The sequence below is a fragment of the Bactrocera oleae genome, chromosome 3, assembly GCF_042242935.1.
Source record: "Bactrocera oleae isolate idBacOlea1 chromosome 3, idBacOlea1, whole genome shotgun sequence".
NCBI classification, from domain to species: domain Eukaryota; kingdom Metazoa; phylum Arthropoda; class Insecta; order Diptera; family Tephritidae; genus Bactrocera; species Bactrocera oleae.
In genome coordinates this window covers 51891877-51911265 of record NC_091537.1, presented here as the reverse complement: position 1 = coordinate 51911265, position 19389 = coordinate 51891877, and the positions used below count along the sequence as shown (strand labels likewise).

General features: G+C 34.1%; 1 protein-coding gene across 2 annotated transcripts in view; it reads right to left on the bottom strand.

Moving 5' to 3' along the window:
- Apoltp (Apolipoprotein lipid transfer particle) overlaps positions 1–19389 on the bottom strand; it is a 327278-nt gene that overhangs the window by 78942 nt on the left and 228947 nt on the right. For both annotated transcript variants that reach the window (XM_070106619.1, XM_070106620.1), the window contains 2 exons: positions 6605–7214; positions 5961–6545 (listed from right to left, as the gene is read on the bottom strand). In XM_070106619.1, the coding sequence (XP_069962720.1) occupies positions 5961–6545; positions 6605–7214 (1195 nt within the window). The remainder of the gene's footprint in view (positions 1–5960; positions 6546–6604; positions 7215–19389) is intronic.

Here is a 19389-nt window from a genome sequence, read left to right as displayed (position 1 = left end):
TTTTTGTATTTATTCATTGGAGTCTAAGCATATCATAATTCAATTACATTAATAGCATATTTTACTTCCTGATATAATTAAATATGTTCATATGTTTAGGTTTATTGAATATTTTTTTATTATGCGTATTTACACAAATGTGATAATCACACATACAATAAATACACGTGCGCTGATGCTTGCTTCTTCTTGCCCCGCACAAACAATGACTTTTGCCTACACTTTTTGCTTTTTGCGAGAAGCAAGTTGAACGATCGCAAGCAAGAAGGGGGCTGGGGCGCACTGCCACATAATTATTTCAGATAGATTTTATTAGTCGAATTTATTTTAAAAACAATATAGGTATGAATTTATTTGTATTTATGTTTTTACGTTTATTATAATTATATTACGAAAAAAAGTCATAAATGCATCAGTATTTTTCAATACTCATTAAGCAACATATTAATATTACGTAAAGTAAAAAGTTCGTTCGGTTTTTATCTAAGAGATGGCGTTATTGTCCATAGTACTAGTGTTACGTGTCGCATCATGTCATACTATACGGCGCTGAAAACGTGTTTATTCGCGCTAAAAGTTTGTCTTTGACAGTTTTTCGATTGATTTACTCAGTTCGTTGTGAGCGCTCGTCAAAGATGGACACCAACAAAGAGAAAATTCGCTATATTTTACAATTTTTCTTCGATCAAAGCGAAAAAGCAAAGCGGCTGAAATCAATAATTTAGTTTATGGGCCCGATACTGTAAACGAACGTGTAGCATAAAAGTGATTTGCTTGGTTCCGTTTCGGTAATTTCGATGTCAAAGATGCACCACGCGTCGGGAGGCCTGTCGTTGAAAATTGTGATAAAATCATGGAAATAGTGGAAACAGAACGTTACGTGAGCACTTATTTACTTACTGAGGAACTAAATATAAGCCAGAAAACCGTTTGGAACCATTTGCATAACCGTGGATTCAAAATGGAGCTCAATGTTTGGGTGTCACACGAACTAACGCAAAAAACATGATGGACCGAATTTTCATCTGCAAATCGCTGCAGAATCGCAACAAAATCGACCCGTTTCTGAAGCGGAAGCAGCACTCATCCAGAAGAGGCCATCTTTGATCAACAGAGGCCGAATTGTGTTTCATAAGGACAACGCCAGGCCACACATGTCTTTGGTGACTCGCCAGAAGCTCCTGGAGCTCGGATGGGAGGTTCTAATGCACCCATCTTATAGTCCGGACCTGGCACCAAGGGATTATAATCTTTTCCTGTCCATGGCGAACGCGCTTAATGGTGAGAAGTTGGCCTCAAGAGAGGCCTGTGAAAATTGGCTCTCCGAGTTTTTTGGCAATAGGGACGCAGTCTTCTACGAAAGGGGTTTGTTTGAAATTGGTCTAGTAGGCCCGGAGATATGTATGTATGTGATTTCACCTAAATTTGGGCGGTGCCATCAACTTTTTAAAAATTTTCAAAACCCCGTTTTAGCGATTTGATGTACCAAATTAAAGTATTGTAATTTACAGTTTTTAAGTCAATGGCGTTTTGTTTACGTGTCACTAATTCGATTACGCCCATCTAAGAATTCGTCCTCTCAATTCGACCAAGGAACACGTTTAAAAAGTTTGATAAAATCTTTAATGAATTACAATCCACTTTGGTATCTTATTAACTTATGTATATTATAAGTTTTAGACTCACTTAGTTTTATTAATATATTTTGCTTGTTGGAAAATATACATATAACAAGTAAGGAAAAGCTAAGTTCGGTTGCAACGAACATTTTATACCATACTCTTGAGAAATACCTTCAAGTGTTATGAAAACTTTATGTTAGAAAATGTTACGAAACATTCAACAATTCAACAATCATTATTCGACGAAATCGTAAATAGAGTAATCAAATTTGGTATTTTATTAAATTATATTATATATCACAGACTCATTTAGTTTTATTACTATATTTTACTTCTCGTCCGCTAAAATTATATTAAAATCATCTGATGTGGACCAGAGGATAGCAATTTATTATTTTAGGGATATAAGGTTTGGACCAAAGTCTAGACCAATTTCATTCATATTCCCCCAAAATCTTTAGGAAAACTTGTTTATTTAATTTTATTAAAGTATCACACATATTGTCATGTGGAAAGTCGGAAATTTTTATACAGGCTATATTGGGGACAGAGAAGATGGGCTGATTTACTTAATTTCGACATTACTGAGGTACATTTGAGATCATATTTTCAATTGAACGACATGTTCGGCATAAGGTTTCTTAGATTAACAAAAATCAATATACTATATGTAAATAGTATTTGAGAGTTGCGGTAATTCGTAGACTAAATTCACACATTTTCGAAATATATCTACATATAAAATAATATATTCAATATTGTACGTTCAGTTAAATTTGCTAAGATATCTTACTTGTGCACTGATATATATGGCATAAAGCCAACCGGAAGTTTGAAAATCTTATATCAAGTATATGAGAGATAGTATTAGTATTGACCCGATTTTATCTATCTTTGGCAATACAACATACTCGTCTCGTTATCGTAATAATTATTATTATATGCATATATAATCCTTTATTTAACCCGATTATTTTTAGGTGAAGAAAACATTATACTCTGTAGCAACGTGTTGCGAGAGTATAATAAATTATTAGGTATTAGACTGCTGCACAAGTGCACATGATATCACCAGAGAATGTTATCAGGGAACATCGAAAACACGCAAGTTCGAAAATAAAATTTCATCATCCTATAAATTTACGCAACGAACTACACTACTCTATAAGCAAGATGTGTATACATACATATGCACAGATGTTCTTTGGTATGCGCATGCGCATAAAAATAAATGATGAGGGAAATAATATGAAAGTAGAATTAACATATCATTTAATAAAAAAGGGTTATAAAAATAAAAAAAGAGAATATAAAACAAGTAAGGAAGGGCTAAGTTCGGATGTAACCGAACATTTTATACTCTCGCAAAGTCAAACGGTATACTCGTTTTAGATTTCTTTGTGGATTGACTGATATTTTCGGTAGAAGGTCAACTATAGGCACTGGGGTCCACATATTTAGTACTTAGGGGTTTGAACAGTTTTGGTTCGATTTAGACAATTTTTGGCCGCAAGGTGGTATACTTTAATTGCATTATTCACGCAAAGTTTTACGCCGATATAATCATTGTTGCTTGATTTGCATAGTGGAAAGTGAAAGAATCAAGTGGTATTTAAAATGGTGTCATATTGAAAATAGGCGTGGTTGTAATCCGATTTCGTCCATTTTCGCACTATGACATAGAAACATGAAAAGAACGTTATGCACCGAATTTGGTTGAAATCGGTTGAGCAGATCTCAAGATATGGGTTTTCACCTAAAAGTGGGCTGTGCCACGCCCACTGTCTAATTTTGAACGCGGTTCCTATAAAGTCATCTTATACCATCTCAGAGATAAAATTTAATGTCTCTGGCGTGTTTAGTGCTTGATTTATCGCGCTTTTAGTAGTTTTTAACAGTACCGTTATATGGGGAGTGGGCGGAGTTGCCACCCGATTTCAACTATTTTCACACCGTCAATAGAAGTGCTAAAAACATTTGCTTCTAGTGAATTTTGTTAGTATAGCATTAGCGGTTTAGGAGATATGCACATTAAACCTATTAGAGGCGGGACCACGCCCACTTTTTAAAAAAAGTTTTAACTGCAGATGCCCCTCGCTAATGTGATCCTGTGTACCAAATAACAGTCTTGTATCTTATTGCGGAGCTTAGTTATGGCAAGTTATTTGTTTTTGATTAATGGCGTTTTGTGGGCGTGGCATTCGTCCGATTACGCCCATCTGCAATACCAACCGTCTCACGGTAACAAGAAACATGTCTACCAAGTTTCATAGAGATATCTCAATTTTTACTCAAGTTAGAGCTTGCACAGACGGACGGACGGACGGACAGACAGTCACCTGGATTTCAACTCGTCTCTTCATCCTGATCATTTATATATATATAACCCTATATCTAAACTCGATTAGTTTTAGGTGATACAAACAACCGTTAGGTGAACAAAACTATTATACTCTGTAGCAACAGGTTGCGAGAGTATAAAAATATCTGATAGGATTTGAACTTAGAAAAAATATTTCACTTTGCAATAAAGTATGCTATACAAGCAGCACCGCAGACGATATTCGGTAAACTTTGTCTAATCTGTGAACTCAAACAGCTTTGTTGTTTACTTGCTTCAAATGTTCATATGTCTATATGTGAATATTCTTGAAACTGCCTTCCTTCATTCGCATGTCCAAATATATTTGCATATATTTACACATATGTACATATGTATGTCCCTCAATATGTCTTTTGCAAAAAATCAAATATTCGCGCAAGTGACAAAAAACGTAGACGCACCATCATCCGCCAATAATATTCAAGCAATTTCGCGGCATAGTTTCTACGTATTTCCTATTACAACGACAACAAATTCATTTAAAAGGAACGTGCGTCTGCTACAACCAGACTTGGTTTTCCTTGGGAATTTCTACGCAAATGTGCGTTTAGTTTATAATACTAGCTACTTAAATACTCACTAAATGATGCTTGCTTCTTCTTGTCCCGCACAAACAATGACTTTTGTCTACACTTTTTGCTCTTTGCGAGAAGCAAGTTGAACGATAGCATGCAAGGAGCGCAATGCCATATAAATAACACAGATAGTTTTTATCAATCGAATTATTTTAAAAACGATTACAAGTATGAATTTATGGGTATTAATATTTTAAGTATATTATTATTATATTACAAAAATAAGTCATAAATGCATAAGTATTTTTCAATACAAATTAAGCAACATACTAATATATTATGAGCCCTCACTTGACACGCCTCTGTGCATGGTGGCAAGCCAACGAACTAACGGCGAGTTCGCGCGGACATTGTGTTGTTGAAAAAAACCAAATGACGACGTTGTCGACAAACATACATATGAATATACATATGAGCTCGCATACATATTGACGCCGAATTTTGCGCATTGTGGCGGAGTTGACAAAATTTGTTTCAATCGACAATTTAAGACAATGTCGATCGGCTATGTTGTCTCGATTTTTCCTTTTTGCAGCGCTTTGCTATTGAAAATTGACTTATGCTATTTTGAAATAGTACGATTACCAATTGGGCTGCATTTCTAAAGCGTCGTTTTTAGGTAAAATTGCTTATAGGGTGGTGTAATATGTTGCGCTGCCTGATAGGATGGTGAAATTTTATTTTCGAACTTGCGCGTTTTCGATGTTTCCTCATCGTTATCAACATACTAGCAGAGAATGTTAATGAATAGAGAAGGAGCAAATGTTAAATGAAATCTTTTTGAGTACTTTGTAATTCCAGATGAGGGAACATCGAAAAATATAACTTCGAAAAAGAAAAATACACCACACGATATGCGAAATGCTATAAATAGACACAACGAATATTCCTAAATGAAAAATCGTTGCGCATACTTATTTAGATTTATGTTTTCAATTTCTATGATATGACAAAATTTATAATTATGAAAAGCCTTCTGAATTAAAAAGCTGTATTACCGGTAAAACCCCAGAATTCATAATAAAATAAACATTTAATAGGCTAGGCTGTGCGTTGAGTGAGTAATGCTTATGGAACATAAGATAACAATAAAACGGGGGCTAAGCGGCCGCGTTTCCACTTTCGTGGTGGCTTAGGTCGTAAGCGCGAAGGCGTTAAGCTCATTCCGAATACGAGCATATAAGTTCGAATCCTAAAACTCATGAAACTTAAATGTTGTTTAATTCTTTTTATTATTATATTAGATACAATTTTTTTCGTGAAGTAATGTAACCGGCTGTAATTTCGGGCACATTTTTGTTTAGAGATTGTTTTTATAAAACGAGTTATTGTATTGTTAGATAATAAAAATTTTGCTATAGACGTAGCAAAAATACTTACCAAGTATTCAATCTCCTTATTGCTCAAATCAAATAGTACCAAGAATTGTCCTATTTTTTCCGGAAAATATTCTCTCCGATATACAGAGTTTGACTCTATTTCGAAATAATACGGGCGTTTCGTGGTGGACGCATTAAATTTAACGTCTACTTCGGAAGCTTTATGATAAGCTATACACTGTATGATGTATCTTGTGCATTCAACTCCCAAATTTAAATTAGTTATTGATGTACTGATTTTGATCAAATGTTCTAAATCGGTAGAGTAGTTTACAAACAAATTGAACTTTATTAGCTCTTTAATCCCACGATAAAAATTAGCAGTCATTGTTAAATCCTTTTCCAAAAGATAATGTCCTATACTCAAAGTTATTGTTTGGTTGTCTCGGTCGTTTGGTAGTAACGGTTCATTTTTCCACATAATTTGTGTGTGCACTACCTTATTGCCTATATTTTCGCCTCCAAACCACGCAAACGAGACATTTGAGTTGAAAGAATTTATTGTTGTTAAATAGCTACCATTTACTACTAGGTTACGTTTGGGATATGATAATTCCGCCAAAAATTGCCGCCAGCTGTTGTAATCCTGAAATTTAAATATTAAAGCATTATATAGTAATTATTTTCCATATTAAATGAATTTACCGTATTTGGAATTACAAGGTTATATCCGATCCAAGCTGTTTTCGATAGTTCCAGTTTACTTCTATGTTTAATCTTATATTTCGAAGATATTTCAGAGGTAGTCGTTAAAATTATAGTACGATTAGGATGAATAACCAAAACTTTCGTCTCTTTGTTATTTCCCGACGTAACTTTATGTAATTCCCATGTAATGTTATATTTGTTCGGGTTGCGAAAATCAAAAATCTCTAGATGTTTCATATTTAAATCACAATTTTCCTTGTGGCAGCCAGTACTATTTTCGAAATGAATACCGATAGGTTTAATATCATTATCTAAAAAAATTTTAGTTATTTCTTTAAAAACTGTCAGGTTTTGCTCCGAACGTTTATATGTTCCATTGAGAACAATTTTTTCATTGTAAAAAATTTTAAGAACACCGTTTTCACTTTTCTGTTTTTCAATTAGCTTATATTTAATGTCAGCGAGATGCCGTGTATTTAAAGGTACCTCCAACGAAACGTCTCCTTCAAATACATTACTTAAGTCATGTTGTGTGCGTGAAATATGTAATTTCATTGAAGTAAAATCTGTTGGCCAATCAACTCTACAAAACCCTTGGCAGTATCCTCTGAAAATATTGTGTAAAACAAAAAAATAAATAGTTATTTAAAACAATTTTATAAAAGATGAGAGTATCAGTATTTTTTATTACAATAAGTTATTCTAACATTAGTGCTGTGGGAAGTCACTTACAAAAAGCTATACATTTTAATACCAAATTATTCTCGCTTACGTTTGTTGAGACATCATCTGCGATATAAACACAAACGAAGGGAAAATCTAATATTATATATTACATATTTTACCTAAGGAAAAAGTCTAGTAGTGGGTGTTATAGAAAAAACCCCATTCACAAATAGTGCTTTAAGGTATGCCACCACATAAAATTGTCGAAATCTGACTATTCAAGCACCAAATAACGACTATGGTTCAAATTGCTTGGTTGCCATAGTCTGTCAAATATGTTTGTGTTCTTTCGTCTTTGAAACCGCTTAAAATATTAATAATAAAAAGCTATAAGCTGATAATTTACTTGTAAGCAATTATATATAATTGATTTAACATTTACAAACTTTTTTAGATTTCAAGAATATTTCAATTTGAAATAAAATTTTATTCACATAGCAACTCTAATTGCCTGATGATTTTATTCTTGAAATAGCTTAAAATATTAATTATAAAAACTTTTAAATAATCATGTTCTTGTAAGCAATTGATAAGAATTTGTAAAAAGATGTTATGAAATGCTTTTGCATTTAAAACACTTTTTTGGACTTCAAAAATGTTGAAATTTGAAATAAAATTTTAATATTAAAAAAAAGTATATAAAAATCTAATGTCTGATGCAATTTCTAATGAATGACTTATTTAAATATGTCAAATCAGTGAAAAAAGTGGCGAATTCATTGCATGTAAATATCAAAATCGGTTTTACACATATTTTAAATAATATCAAGTGCGTTTGGAAAGTGTTAGAAGCATAAATTGTACAAATATCGCGTACAAAAATTCGAAACGACGGTGAAGTGTGTAGTGGGATATTGTGCACAAAAACATGGACTCATGTGAGTGATCTAAATTAGTATTTGTTATAAAAACAAGTTTAAATTCGCTAAAATATATTTTTTAAGCTTCATATTTACATGTGCATACTTACATATTTTTGTTACTAGGTTCAAATATAAAGCCCATTACAATACAACATTCTACCATACAAACATTCTTACGGTGCCAAGAAGCATGTATATTAAGTTTCATCGAGATATTTCAATTTTACATATTTCTTGAGAATTCTTAAAAATGAGGACTTAAAAATGTTTTGAGTTATCTTTCGCAACGCGAAGGTTAGTCAAAATTCAATTATTTTAAAGTGCATGGAGCATCTATTTAAGTTTTTGTCATTTAATTGGGCGAACTCGTAATGAATCTTTTAATAATTTAGGTATTATTCAATCAGATAACGCTTTTCAACTCCTATATGCTGACTAATTCAATATTATCACCTAAATCAAGGAATGCGTGAACACTGTTTTGGAACCATAAAAAAAAGGTCTTAACGACCATCCTAACCAACGGGAATTTAAATATCGTCTTCGTTCGTATCTTTTGGGTCACAACGAAGCGGCTTTAACCGATTGCGGCAATGTTGCATCCGACGATATATCCGATTTAGAAGGGACACGGTTACCTCTTACTGATATAAGCTTCAGTTAGGTAGTTATTAGCAGTTATGTATGACTTCATTTCATCCAGGTATACTACTATTGGACTTCGAACTTAAAACTGAAGTGGTTGAATTTGTTTGTTGAAGGATCAGAAGTAAACCATATAGGGGTTAATCACGTAAGCGAGGACGGGTTGGGGAAATCTATTATTAAACATGTAAGGAAGAGCTAAGTTCAGGTGTAAGTGAACATTTCATACTCATGCAACTTGCCAGGATCAAAGCCAGGGAAATACCTTCAGGTGCATATGGTTTGTTAGAACAAATATATTAATGCATGTAGTATATGATGGTTTGGATAATTTGTGAACCAATTTCACATATTTTCGGCATTAAACTATAGTATATCCAATATTTTACTTAGATATCTTATTTATTTGCTAAAATTTGCGATATAAAATCAGCCAGTAGTTCGAAAATCATTCCCTTAGGTATATGGGGGCTAAAGGAATTATTGAACCGATACAACAGAAAAGGATTCTTTTCGAATTTCTATAACATATCTCACAGATTGACGATATTTTCCATCAAATATTCGCTGTTGGAACTGGAGTCCACATATTCAATATATGGGGAGTTGAATAGTTTTAGTCCGATTTAGACAATGTTTGGTAATAAGTACGCCCAACCCAAAGGCACTATTCATGCACAGTCGTATCCCGATATATTTATTGGTGCTTAATTTGCATACTCGAAAATGAAAGAATCAGATGAAATTTAAAATTGTGTTATATGGGAAGTGGTTGTAGTCCGATTTCGCCCATTATGTATATAGAAATACACATAGAAATATAAGATATGTTTTGTATGTAAATTTTGAACGCGGTTCCTATAAGGTCATCTCATACCATCCCAGATATAAAATTTAATGTCTCTGGCGTGTTTAGTGCTTTATTTATTACGCTTTTAGTAATTTTAAACAGTATCGTTATATACGGAGTGGGTTGTCACCCGCTTTCATCTATTTTCACACTGTCAATAGAGGTGCTGAAAGCATTTGTTCTTAGTGAATATCGTTATTATAACTTTAGCGGTTTAGGAGATATGGTTTAATTTATTAGTGTTTTTAAAAAACTTTAGACTGGAGATGGTTCTCCCTATTGCGATCCTGTATACCAAATAACAGTCTTGTATCCTATTGTGGAGCTTAGTTATGGCAACTTATTAGTTTTTGATTAATGGCGGTTTGTGGGCGTGGTAGTGGTCCGATTACGCCCATCTGCAATGCAAACCGTCTTATGGTACCAAGAAACATGTGTACCAAATTTCATAAAGATATCTAAATTCTTACTCAAGTTACAGCTTGCATAGACGGACGGACTGACAGGCGGGGTGACGGATTTCAACTCGTCTCTTCATCCTGATCATTTATGATACAAACAACCGTAAGGTGAAAAAAATTATTATACTCTGTAGCAACATGTTCCAAGAGTATAAAAATGTTTCAAAAGAATTTAGCATTCATTATTTGAAGAAATTGTGAATATATTAAAATAAAATTTGGTATATTCTTGAATTATATTGAAGATTATTAACTTAGACTTTTTTATCACTATATTTTAGTTTCCGTCAGCTAAAATTATGTTAAACACATCTTTGGAGGATTCATTAAATTAGTGATATGAGGTTTAGTCCAGGGTCTGAGCCAATTCCATTTCAATTCAGCGCTAAACCACATAATTTTTAAGAAAACTTGTCCATTTAATTTCATTAAAATATTACATTTTGACCAACCTGAACGGTTTAAAGTCAGGTGGAGAGACCAAAATCATTATATGGGGCATATTGGGTGCAGAGAAAGGGATTGCATTAAGTTAGTTTGGCCATTGGCCAGGTATACTTGAGAACATATTTTCCAGCAATGTTTTAAATTATATAACTTACACACTGAACGAAATATTCGGCATAAAACTTGTTGAAAAATGCAAATATAATAATTATATGTAGTATATGGGAGTTGGGGGTGGTCTTCACCCGATCTTATCTATTTTTGCCAATACCACATGCTATTAACATTCCACGTAAAAATAAAATGTTCCTTGGGTTTTATTAAGGTACCTCACATACCATCAGCAATATATAAGAAGTAAAATCAACTGGATGTTTGAAAGTCCTAATATTAGTTATATGGGGGCTAAGGCAAGTTGCTAAGGCAAGTTTTCATCCGATTTTACTCATTTTAGGCACATAGATGGACCGTTTTTAAAAAACACGCTCAATGAAGTTCATTAAGGTAATTTACATACAAGCATTGGCCGATATATGCGGTATATAGTCAGCCGGAAGTTCGCAAATCTTTCTAATTGGGAGCTACGAGAAGTATTGACCCTATTCAACCCATTATTGACATACATAGTACATAATAATATCAGAAAAGAATTCCTTCCGAATTCCAATTATATACTTACATATCATATTAGAAGACCCCGGCCACGCTTTGCTGTGGCTAAGGTATAATTTAATTATATTGAATATGCTATTTAATTTAGTAAAATGTTATTATAAAAAATTAATTACGGCATTTTTTGCTGTCTATATAGCTCGATTACCGAGCCAGTTATGATTTAAGTAATTATTTTGGGCGTCTGGGAAAACACGGCCAATTAATTAATTTTGTCCGTGTGCAATAGTGCTGAAATTGTCTGGCAGGTTAGGACATTTCGTATTTGGTTGCAGTAAGTAAATGCTCAAAAATGTCATACACATTAAAAAAAAATTATCGGAAAGATCGACACCAAACTTTACAGGATCACTCGCTGGGCCGAAAATTTCATTGAAATCGGTCTAACCATTTCGGAGTTTATAATATATTTGAATACTCCTGTATATTATTAAATATTTTATTACATCATTACTGTAATTAGGAAGCGTTTCTTTTATTATATGTTCATAAATCCACTAAGACCAAATGAAGTTTCAAGTGGCTAGTTGCGTCCATGGGGATAGCATAAATGTCTTTTCCATGAAAAAATACAAGTACATACTAATTTTTATATAAACCGGTTAAACTATATAGAAGTCGGTATATTGCAGCACCACCTGGTGCCGAGTTACGGGGATAGCATAAAAACCTTCTCCGTGAAAAAATACATATACATACCAATTTTCATAATGATCGGTCAAATAGTTTCTGAGTCTATAGATTTCATAATATACACATCCTTCTTTATATATATAGATCAGGTAGATCCCGAGAAATGAGTCTTCACTTAAAGGTAAGCGACCAAGCGCATTGTTAAATTTTTGTATTGGCTATTGCACTTTTAGTAGTTTTTATTAAAACTTTATATAGAGAGTGGTCGGGGTTATCACCCGATTTCATCCATTGTCGGTAGGGTTGTAAAAAAGATTTGTGCTGAGCGACTTTGGTTATTATAGCTTCCCATAAAAGTTTTAAACTGCAGATGCCCCTCCTTAATGTAATTCGTTATACAAACTAACAGTCTTGCATCTTATTGTTGAGCTTAGTTATGGCAATCTATTGGTTTTGGATTATTGGCGGTTTGTGGGTCCCATCCTACCATCTTAAGGTACCAAGAAACATGTATAACAAGTTTCATCACGATATCTCAATTTTTAGTCACAGTTACAGTATAGCCATCCTGATCATTTATATATGTATAAGTATATATTATATGACTCAGTACGTTGTGAGCGCTCGTCACAGACGGACACCAGTAAAGAGAAAATTCGCTATATTTTACAATTTTTCTTCGATCAAGGCGAAAAAGCAGCCAAAGCGGCTGAAAAAATTAATTTAGTTTATGGGCCCGATACTGTAAATGAACGTGTAGCACAAAAGTGGTTTGCTAGGTTCCGTTCCGGTAATTTCCATATCAAAGTTGCACCACGCGTCGAGAGGCGTGTCGTCGAAAATTGCGATAAAATCATGGAAATAGTGGAAACAGACCGTCACGTGAGCACTTATTTAATTGCTGAGGAACTAAAGATAAGCCAGAAAACGGTTTGGAACTATTTGCATAACTGTGGATTCAAAAAGAAGCTCGATGTTTGGGTGCCACACGAACTAACGCGAAAAAACATGATGAACCGAATTTCCATCTGCTGATTGTGACTGGCGATAAAAAATGGGTCACTTACGACAACATCGAGCGCAAACGGTCGTGGTCAAAGCTCGTTGCCCAAGACCGGATTGATGGCCAATAAGGTTTTGCTGTGTGTTTGGTGGGATTGGTAAGGAATCATCTACGAGCTGCTCCCCTATGACCAAACGCTCAATTCGGCCCTCTACTGCCAACAACTGGACCGCTTGAAGGCAGCACTCATCCAGAAGAGGCCATCTTTGATCAACAAAGGCCGAATTGTGTTCCATCAGGACAACGCCAGGCCACACACGTCTTTGGTGACGCGCCAGAAGCTCCCGGAGCTCGGATGGAAGATCCTAGTGCACCCACCTTATAGTCCGGACCTGGCACCAAGTGATTACCATCTTTTCCTGTCCATGGCGAACGCGTTTAATGGTGAGAAGTTGGCCTCAATAGAGGCATGTGAAAATTAGCTCTCCGAGTTTTTTTGCCAATAGGGACGCAGCCTTCTACGAGAGGGGTATAATGAAGTTGGCATCTCGTTGGCAACAAGTTTACGAACAAAACGGCGCATATTTGACTTAAATGAACACAAAGTTATGATCTTTTGAAAAATCAATAAAAAACCGAACGACCTACTTGACCAATATACCTATAACCCCATATCTAACCCGATTAGGTTTGGTTGATACTTGTACAAACAACCGCCAAGTGAACAAAACTATATATCTCACGGATTGGCTGCTATTTTCGTCAAAAAGTCAGCCATACGCACTGGGGTTCATATATTTAGCGTCTGAATTCTTAAAACGTTATAGTTCGATATCGAAAATTTTTTAGTTAAGATAAAATACCTTGAAAATACTATTTGTGCAAAGTTTTATCCGGACACATTGATTGATCCTTGGTTTATATACTGGAAAGTGAAACTATCAGATGGATTTCAAAATTGTGTTATATGAGAAGTAGGCGTGGTTTTTATCTGTTTTCGCCTATTTTCACACCGTAATGAAGGAACGGCAGGATAGTATTACATACCAAATTTGGTTGATCGAGTAGGTCCCGAGATATGGTGTAAAACTGTATGTCTGTTAGGCAATTAGTTATTGCTTTCTCTCCTTGTTAGTAGTGTAAAAACAAAACCGCTATATGGAGAGAGGGGTTGTAATCTTTTTCTGTCGGTAGAGGCTCTTAAAGGATTTGTTCTTACGAATTTAATTATTGCAGCTTTAGTGGTTTAAAAGATATGTACATTAAGCTTATTAGAGGGCGGGATCACACCCATTTTTTACCGCAGGTGCCTCTTGCCACTGCAATTTCCTGTACCAAATTACAGGTTTATATCTTGATTTAGTGCTTAGTTATGGCATTTCATAAGTTTTCAATTAATGGCATTTTATTACCGTGGCAGCCCATCTACAAACTCGGCCTTTCTTTTTTGCCAAGGAAAACGTGTACAAAGTGTCATTACGATGTCTCTATTTTTACTTAAGTTACAGTTTCCATAGACAGACGGACGGACAGACAGACGTCCAACTCGTCTCGTCATCATGACCATTTACATATATGAATATAACTCCATATCTAACTCGTTTATGTTTAGGCGATACAAACAACTATTAGGTGAACGAAATTATTATATTTTGTACCAATATGTTGCAAGAGTATAAAAACATCTGATAGAAGCTAATTATCTAGAGTGCCGTGACAAAATTATTGTTTCTTAGATCTCGAATGTATTTTCTAATTAGATCGCTTAATAGAAATATATCTGATAATTGTTTGAAGAAAAAATGCATAAATAAACAAGTAAGGAAGACCTAAGTTCGGATGTAACCGAACATTTTATACTCTCGCAAACTTAAATGGTATATTCGTTTGAGACTTCTTTATATATTTTAATAATTAGAAGTAGGAACTGTTGCCTTAGTTATTTACTTTTCACTCACAGTGAAAATAATTAGAGCAATTTGTTAACTAAATTTACTCAAATTATGAGAAATCGTTCTTGTGCTTTTTGTATACGCTTATAAATAATTGATTTTATATAGAATGCATTACAACTGTATTGAGAAGTATGAAAAGAAATCGTTTTTGGACAATGAATAACATTTTTTATTTATTATATCGATATTATTATACATGTTTAGCTTAAAAATAATAAATATTAACAACTTTAAAAATGATATAATATTATTATATTAATTTGTATATAATATTTACAATATTACACATAAATTTTTGTAGAGATTCTTATACATATATCCAAATTATATTTCTTTTTTCCTAATACTATTTAATTTCTATCATATATTTATACAATAATGTCATAGATAATAACAAATTATATATATAATTTAAATTTTCTTAATTATATTATTTACATATTTTTCTTAAAATTGTCTTAAAAACTACTGTCAAAATTCCTATACCATTCCAATTCCATTATATTTGGAAAAAACAAATTAAGAACTATTGCACTAAGTCTGAAAACTTTAGTTCGAAATAGAGACACAAATACTGCCATGATAGATGTGTACTGTCTCAAAAGTAATTGCATTTACACGGGAAGAATCCATGTTTGAAAATGCTCAATCAATTGGTATAGCCGCAGGTGTAGTTGAATATTCTACACCAAGCAGGGAGCTCAAGTTTTTTTCTTGGAGCAGATTTCTTATTGCAGTCCCTGTAGACATTAAACAAATGTTAAAATCTTTAATAATTAGCACATTTTGATTGCCTAACTCAGAAGTAAGGACTTCCTGAAGTTTTACAATTAATTGTCTGACAAAGCTACAAAACATAAAACATCTGAAGATAGCATCAAACAGTCGCTTTTTATATCATTAATGTGAGCGTGAAGACTCTGAACATTATGGAATAAAATTTGATGTCCTGATGTTCGGGAAATCATAAAATTGAAACTTGTTGTCAAAGCTTTATTTGTGTTCAATTCCCTCAGTTCCCTAAATACGGGATCCGATTCAGAAAATTTGTTAGGAGGAATAAAATTTCCTATGATGAATAGACCCTCTGCAGAAGTAGCTCGACTACAAGCGACATATATTGAAGCTCTAGGTATTCTGGGTCGAGTAAGAACTACAACTTTATTATATGTGGCACCCTGACTTTTATGAATAGTCAGTCCCTCAGCCGATTTCTTTCAATTGAAATTTGTTCATTTCTTTTATATTGAAAAGAGAACTTTTTAAATTGGTGTCCAAGAACTTTCTAGAGGATGAGGCTTTTTTGATCGTGCTATCAAACCAACAGAAGGTTCCAAAAATTTAATCCACAGAATTGTTGGAAAAGAACAATGGAGATCAATTTGCATAAGTTGTCCAGCTGCTCCATTAACCAAGCTATCACACGTGTTTATGTTCACTGTAATCATATATTTGGCGGAGGTTTTTAGTGTCAATTCATAGGGCAGTCCCTGCGTTTCAGAAGTTTTGAAAAGTTTAACTCTTTCCAAAATATTATCATTTTCATTTATACCAATTCCTTTAACTGAGTCTTTTGCAGTTGAAAGGAAAGCTTCTGTTGGGATTCGACTGAGCTTAAGGGCATAGAAATTATTTGTCTCTTCATTAGACCAAAATAAATGTATGGCATCATCGGGAACTTCTTCGAAATTAACTACTCGAGTTTCAATGAGTGATATGGCCTCATTTGTCATAGTATCAGATGCCATATGATTTAATGCAAAGGCCTGATCCTCCCATTGTCTAATTATCTCTCTTAATTCTAAGTATTTAAATAACTCCCACGAAGGGGAACCAACTAAATGCATCATTGGGATTAGGAGAGAATATCCACCTATCTCCAACAGGTGAGAGTTGCTTCAAATCACCAAACACTATGATCGGTATACCCCCGAAGGGGCTGTCTGTTTTGAAAATTTGTTGTAATCTCGCATCAACAGAGCTAAACATACGAGCACCTACCATCGATATTTCATCAATTATGATTAATTTTAAATCGATAAGTCTGGATTACAATGACTTAACTGTGTCATTGCTAAGTGGCCTCAACTCTCTATTCAACTGATTAATAGGTAAAGAGAATATTGAACGAAGGGTCATTCCACCTATTCCGAATGCTGCTTTACCTGTGATGTTAAGGAACTTGGACTGGATCCAGGTGTAGAATTGTAACGATGGTTAAGAGCTTGATATATTGCAGATATCAAACGACTCTTTCCTACACCTGCACCGCCGCCAATGAACTCATAAAATGGGAGATTTGTTTTTAGGTGGTGCATCAAATGTGTCAAAAAGGTTCTTTGCTTAGTATTTAGACTTTGAACTAAAGAAAATAATTCCTCAACTGGAATTAAAGGGGGAAGTTTAATAAGTCTAATATTGCAATCAGATTCAGTGCCATTATCTGTTGAATCTTCACCATGCAAGTCCAGCAAATTTATATTTGGGTTTATTTCTGGAAGTGCCAACACTCTGAACTCATTTTTCACGATAGGTAGTTCATTTTGAGCACCTTCGTCCAAGTCTATTTCATTATAAAGACTTTCTAGAACATTTTCAAGTTCTCTTTGCTCAGAAACATCATATTTTCTTTGATTTTCCTCAATTATAATACGATGTATTATGCAAGTCTGCTCATTATCTTTTTCAATGAGATCTTGCTGTACATTCCGCCAAGGATAGTAAAGCATTAACATTTCGCAGAAATACTCAACTCTGGCCAAATCTGGGTTAAACCTTCTATACCGAATAATACAAGGTTTGGTACGTTTTTTCACAAAACCGCTACAGTCATTAAGAGGCATGACAACCCCGCTTTCTGGTAAATTATCGTCTTCCCTCTCTTCTTCTTCATGATCACTATCTTGTGCTCTTCTACTAGATTTAAAATATTTATACCTAGATGCAAAATCAGCTAAACAAAGAGTTTCTAACTGATCGGATCTTTGAACATAACGGTATTTTAGTACCGGCTACGAATATTTCAGTCGAACCTGAAGGAAGGTTCTGAAGTTCCGCTCTAGGTTTTACCATTCGAACACGTTCCTCAGGTGGAGAGGTATTTATAAATTTTCTTCATTACTTGCTTCCGAAAGATGGAGCCCAATGCAGCAATATACTGCTTCTTGTGCAGATATTTCTATGCCTGATATAAATTTGTGACCTATATGTTTAAGTTTTTGCTTAATAGTAAAATTTCCAGCATTTACCTCTGATATACCTTCATTTAAGAGCCTAGAAAATCCCCTGTTAGACTTGTTAATATAATTAATTATATATGAACAGCAAGCATATGCATCCAGTATATATTGGATATCCATATTTGCTCTATGGAGTTCCAAAATCAAAGGATTATAAGCGTTTATAAAACGATCCTGTACTTTTCTTTTTAGAAAAATTTTGGGTTTTGTTAAACTGGACCTAAGGGCTAACAAATAGTCATCAAAAGACATATTTATTCTACTATCAGACAGGAAGTGTTCAAAATCGTTTAAATTATAAATGTCTTCTGTAGTCATATTTGAATTTAAAACGTTTTTCTGAATTTTGACTTGTTTCTGTAAAAGGAAACAGTATTTGCGTTAAAGGCATTGGTGGATATGGTATACCAAAACGACAAAACTGTTCTCTTCTTATTTCCCTAGTACAAGACCGACTGTGGTTATGCTTTTGATAACCCAAATAATTTTCTAAGTGGCTGATCGAACCATCGGTAGAAATATAATTGTCAATAAAACTAATGACAGCAGAATAAACAGTTTTAGAGAGGATGACCAAAAGCTCAACCCACTGAGATTCTGCAGCCGATAAAGTGATAAAGAAGATTGGAAGCCCAAATTGTCGAATCATAGTGATTGCCTTTTTCTTCTCAGCTTCCCAGTGCGCAGGTGAGGATCTAACGCCTTTCAAAACCTTGTAACCATCATCGTGTTGAATCAAGTTTTGAACAAAGTTTTCATTTAATAGGTTTTGGGCCGTAACTTGGTTGTGACCTGAAAACTTTCTAAGGCAGATGGATGTACTATTCTTAATTTGTAGCAGCTCTAATTTTTTGTAATCATAGAACAACTTTGGAATGGTACACGCTCTTCTGTCAAAACGGCGAATTTCAAAACGAATTATCTTGCTATACGTTTCAGAGCATGTACGCTTTTGCCCAACGTGTATTGTTCCAAATGACAACTCTTCTGAATTATTATCTTGAATTATGTCAATTGGTCTTTGTCCTTCACCTGGCGCTATAACTAAACGGTTATAGTCTAAGTTTTCTACAGGAATATTGTCCAAAAGAGTTTCTTGACCGCCTGGATTTAGCTCTGAAGGTAAAAGACCCGTGGGAATATTATTACCTGAGGGATTATCATGAGAAGTTTGTGCCGCATGAAAAGATTGAACCAATCCGGAATCCTCTGCAGATGCAACAAACGGAACTTCATATTGGTTATTAAATTCTGAAATCCAGTTTTCATTAATATGTATATTGTGCTC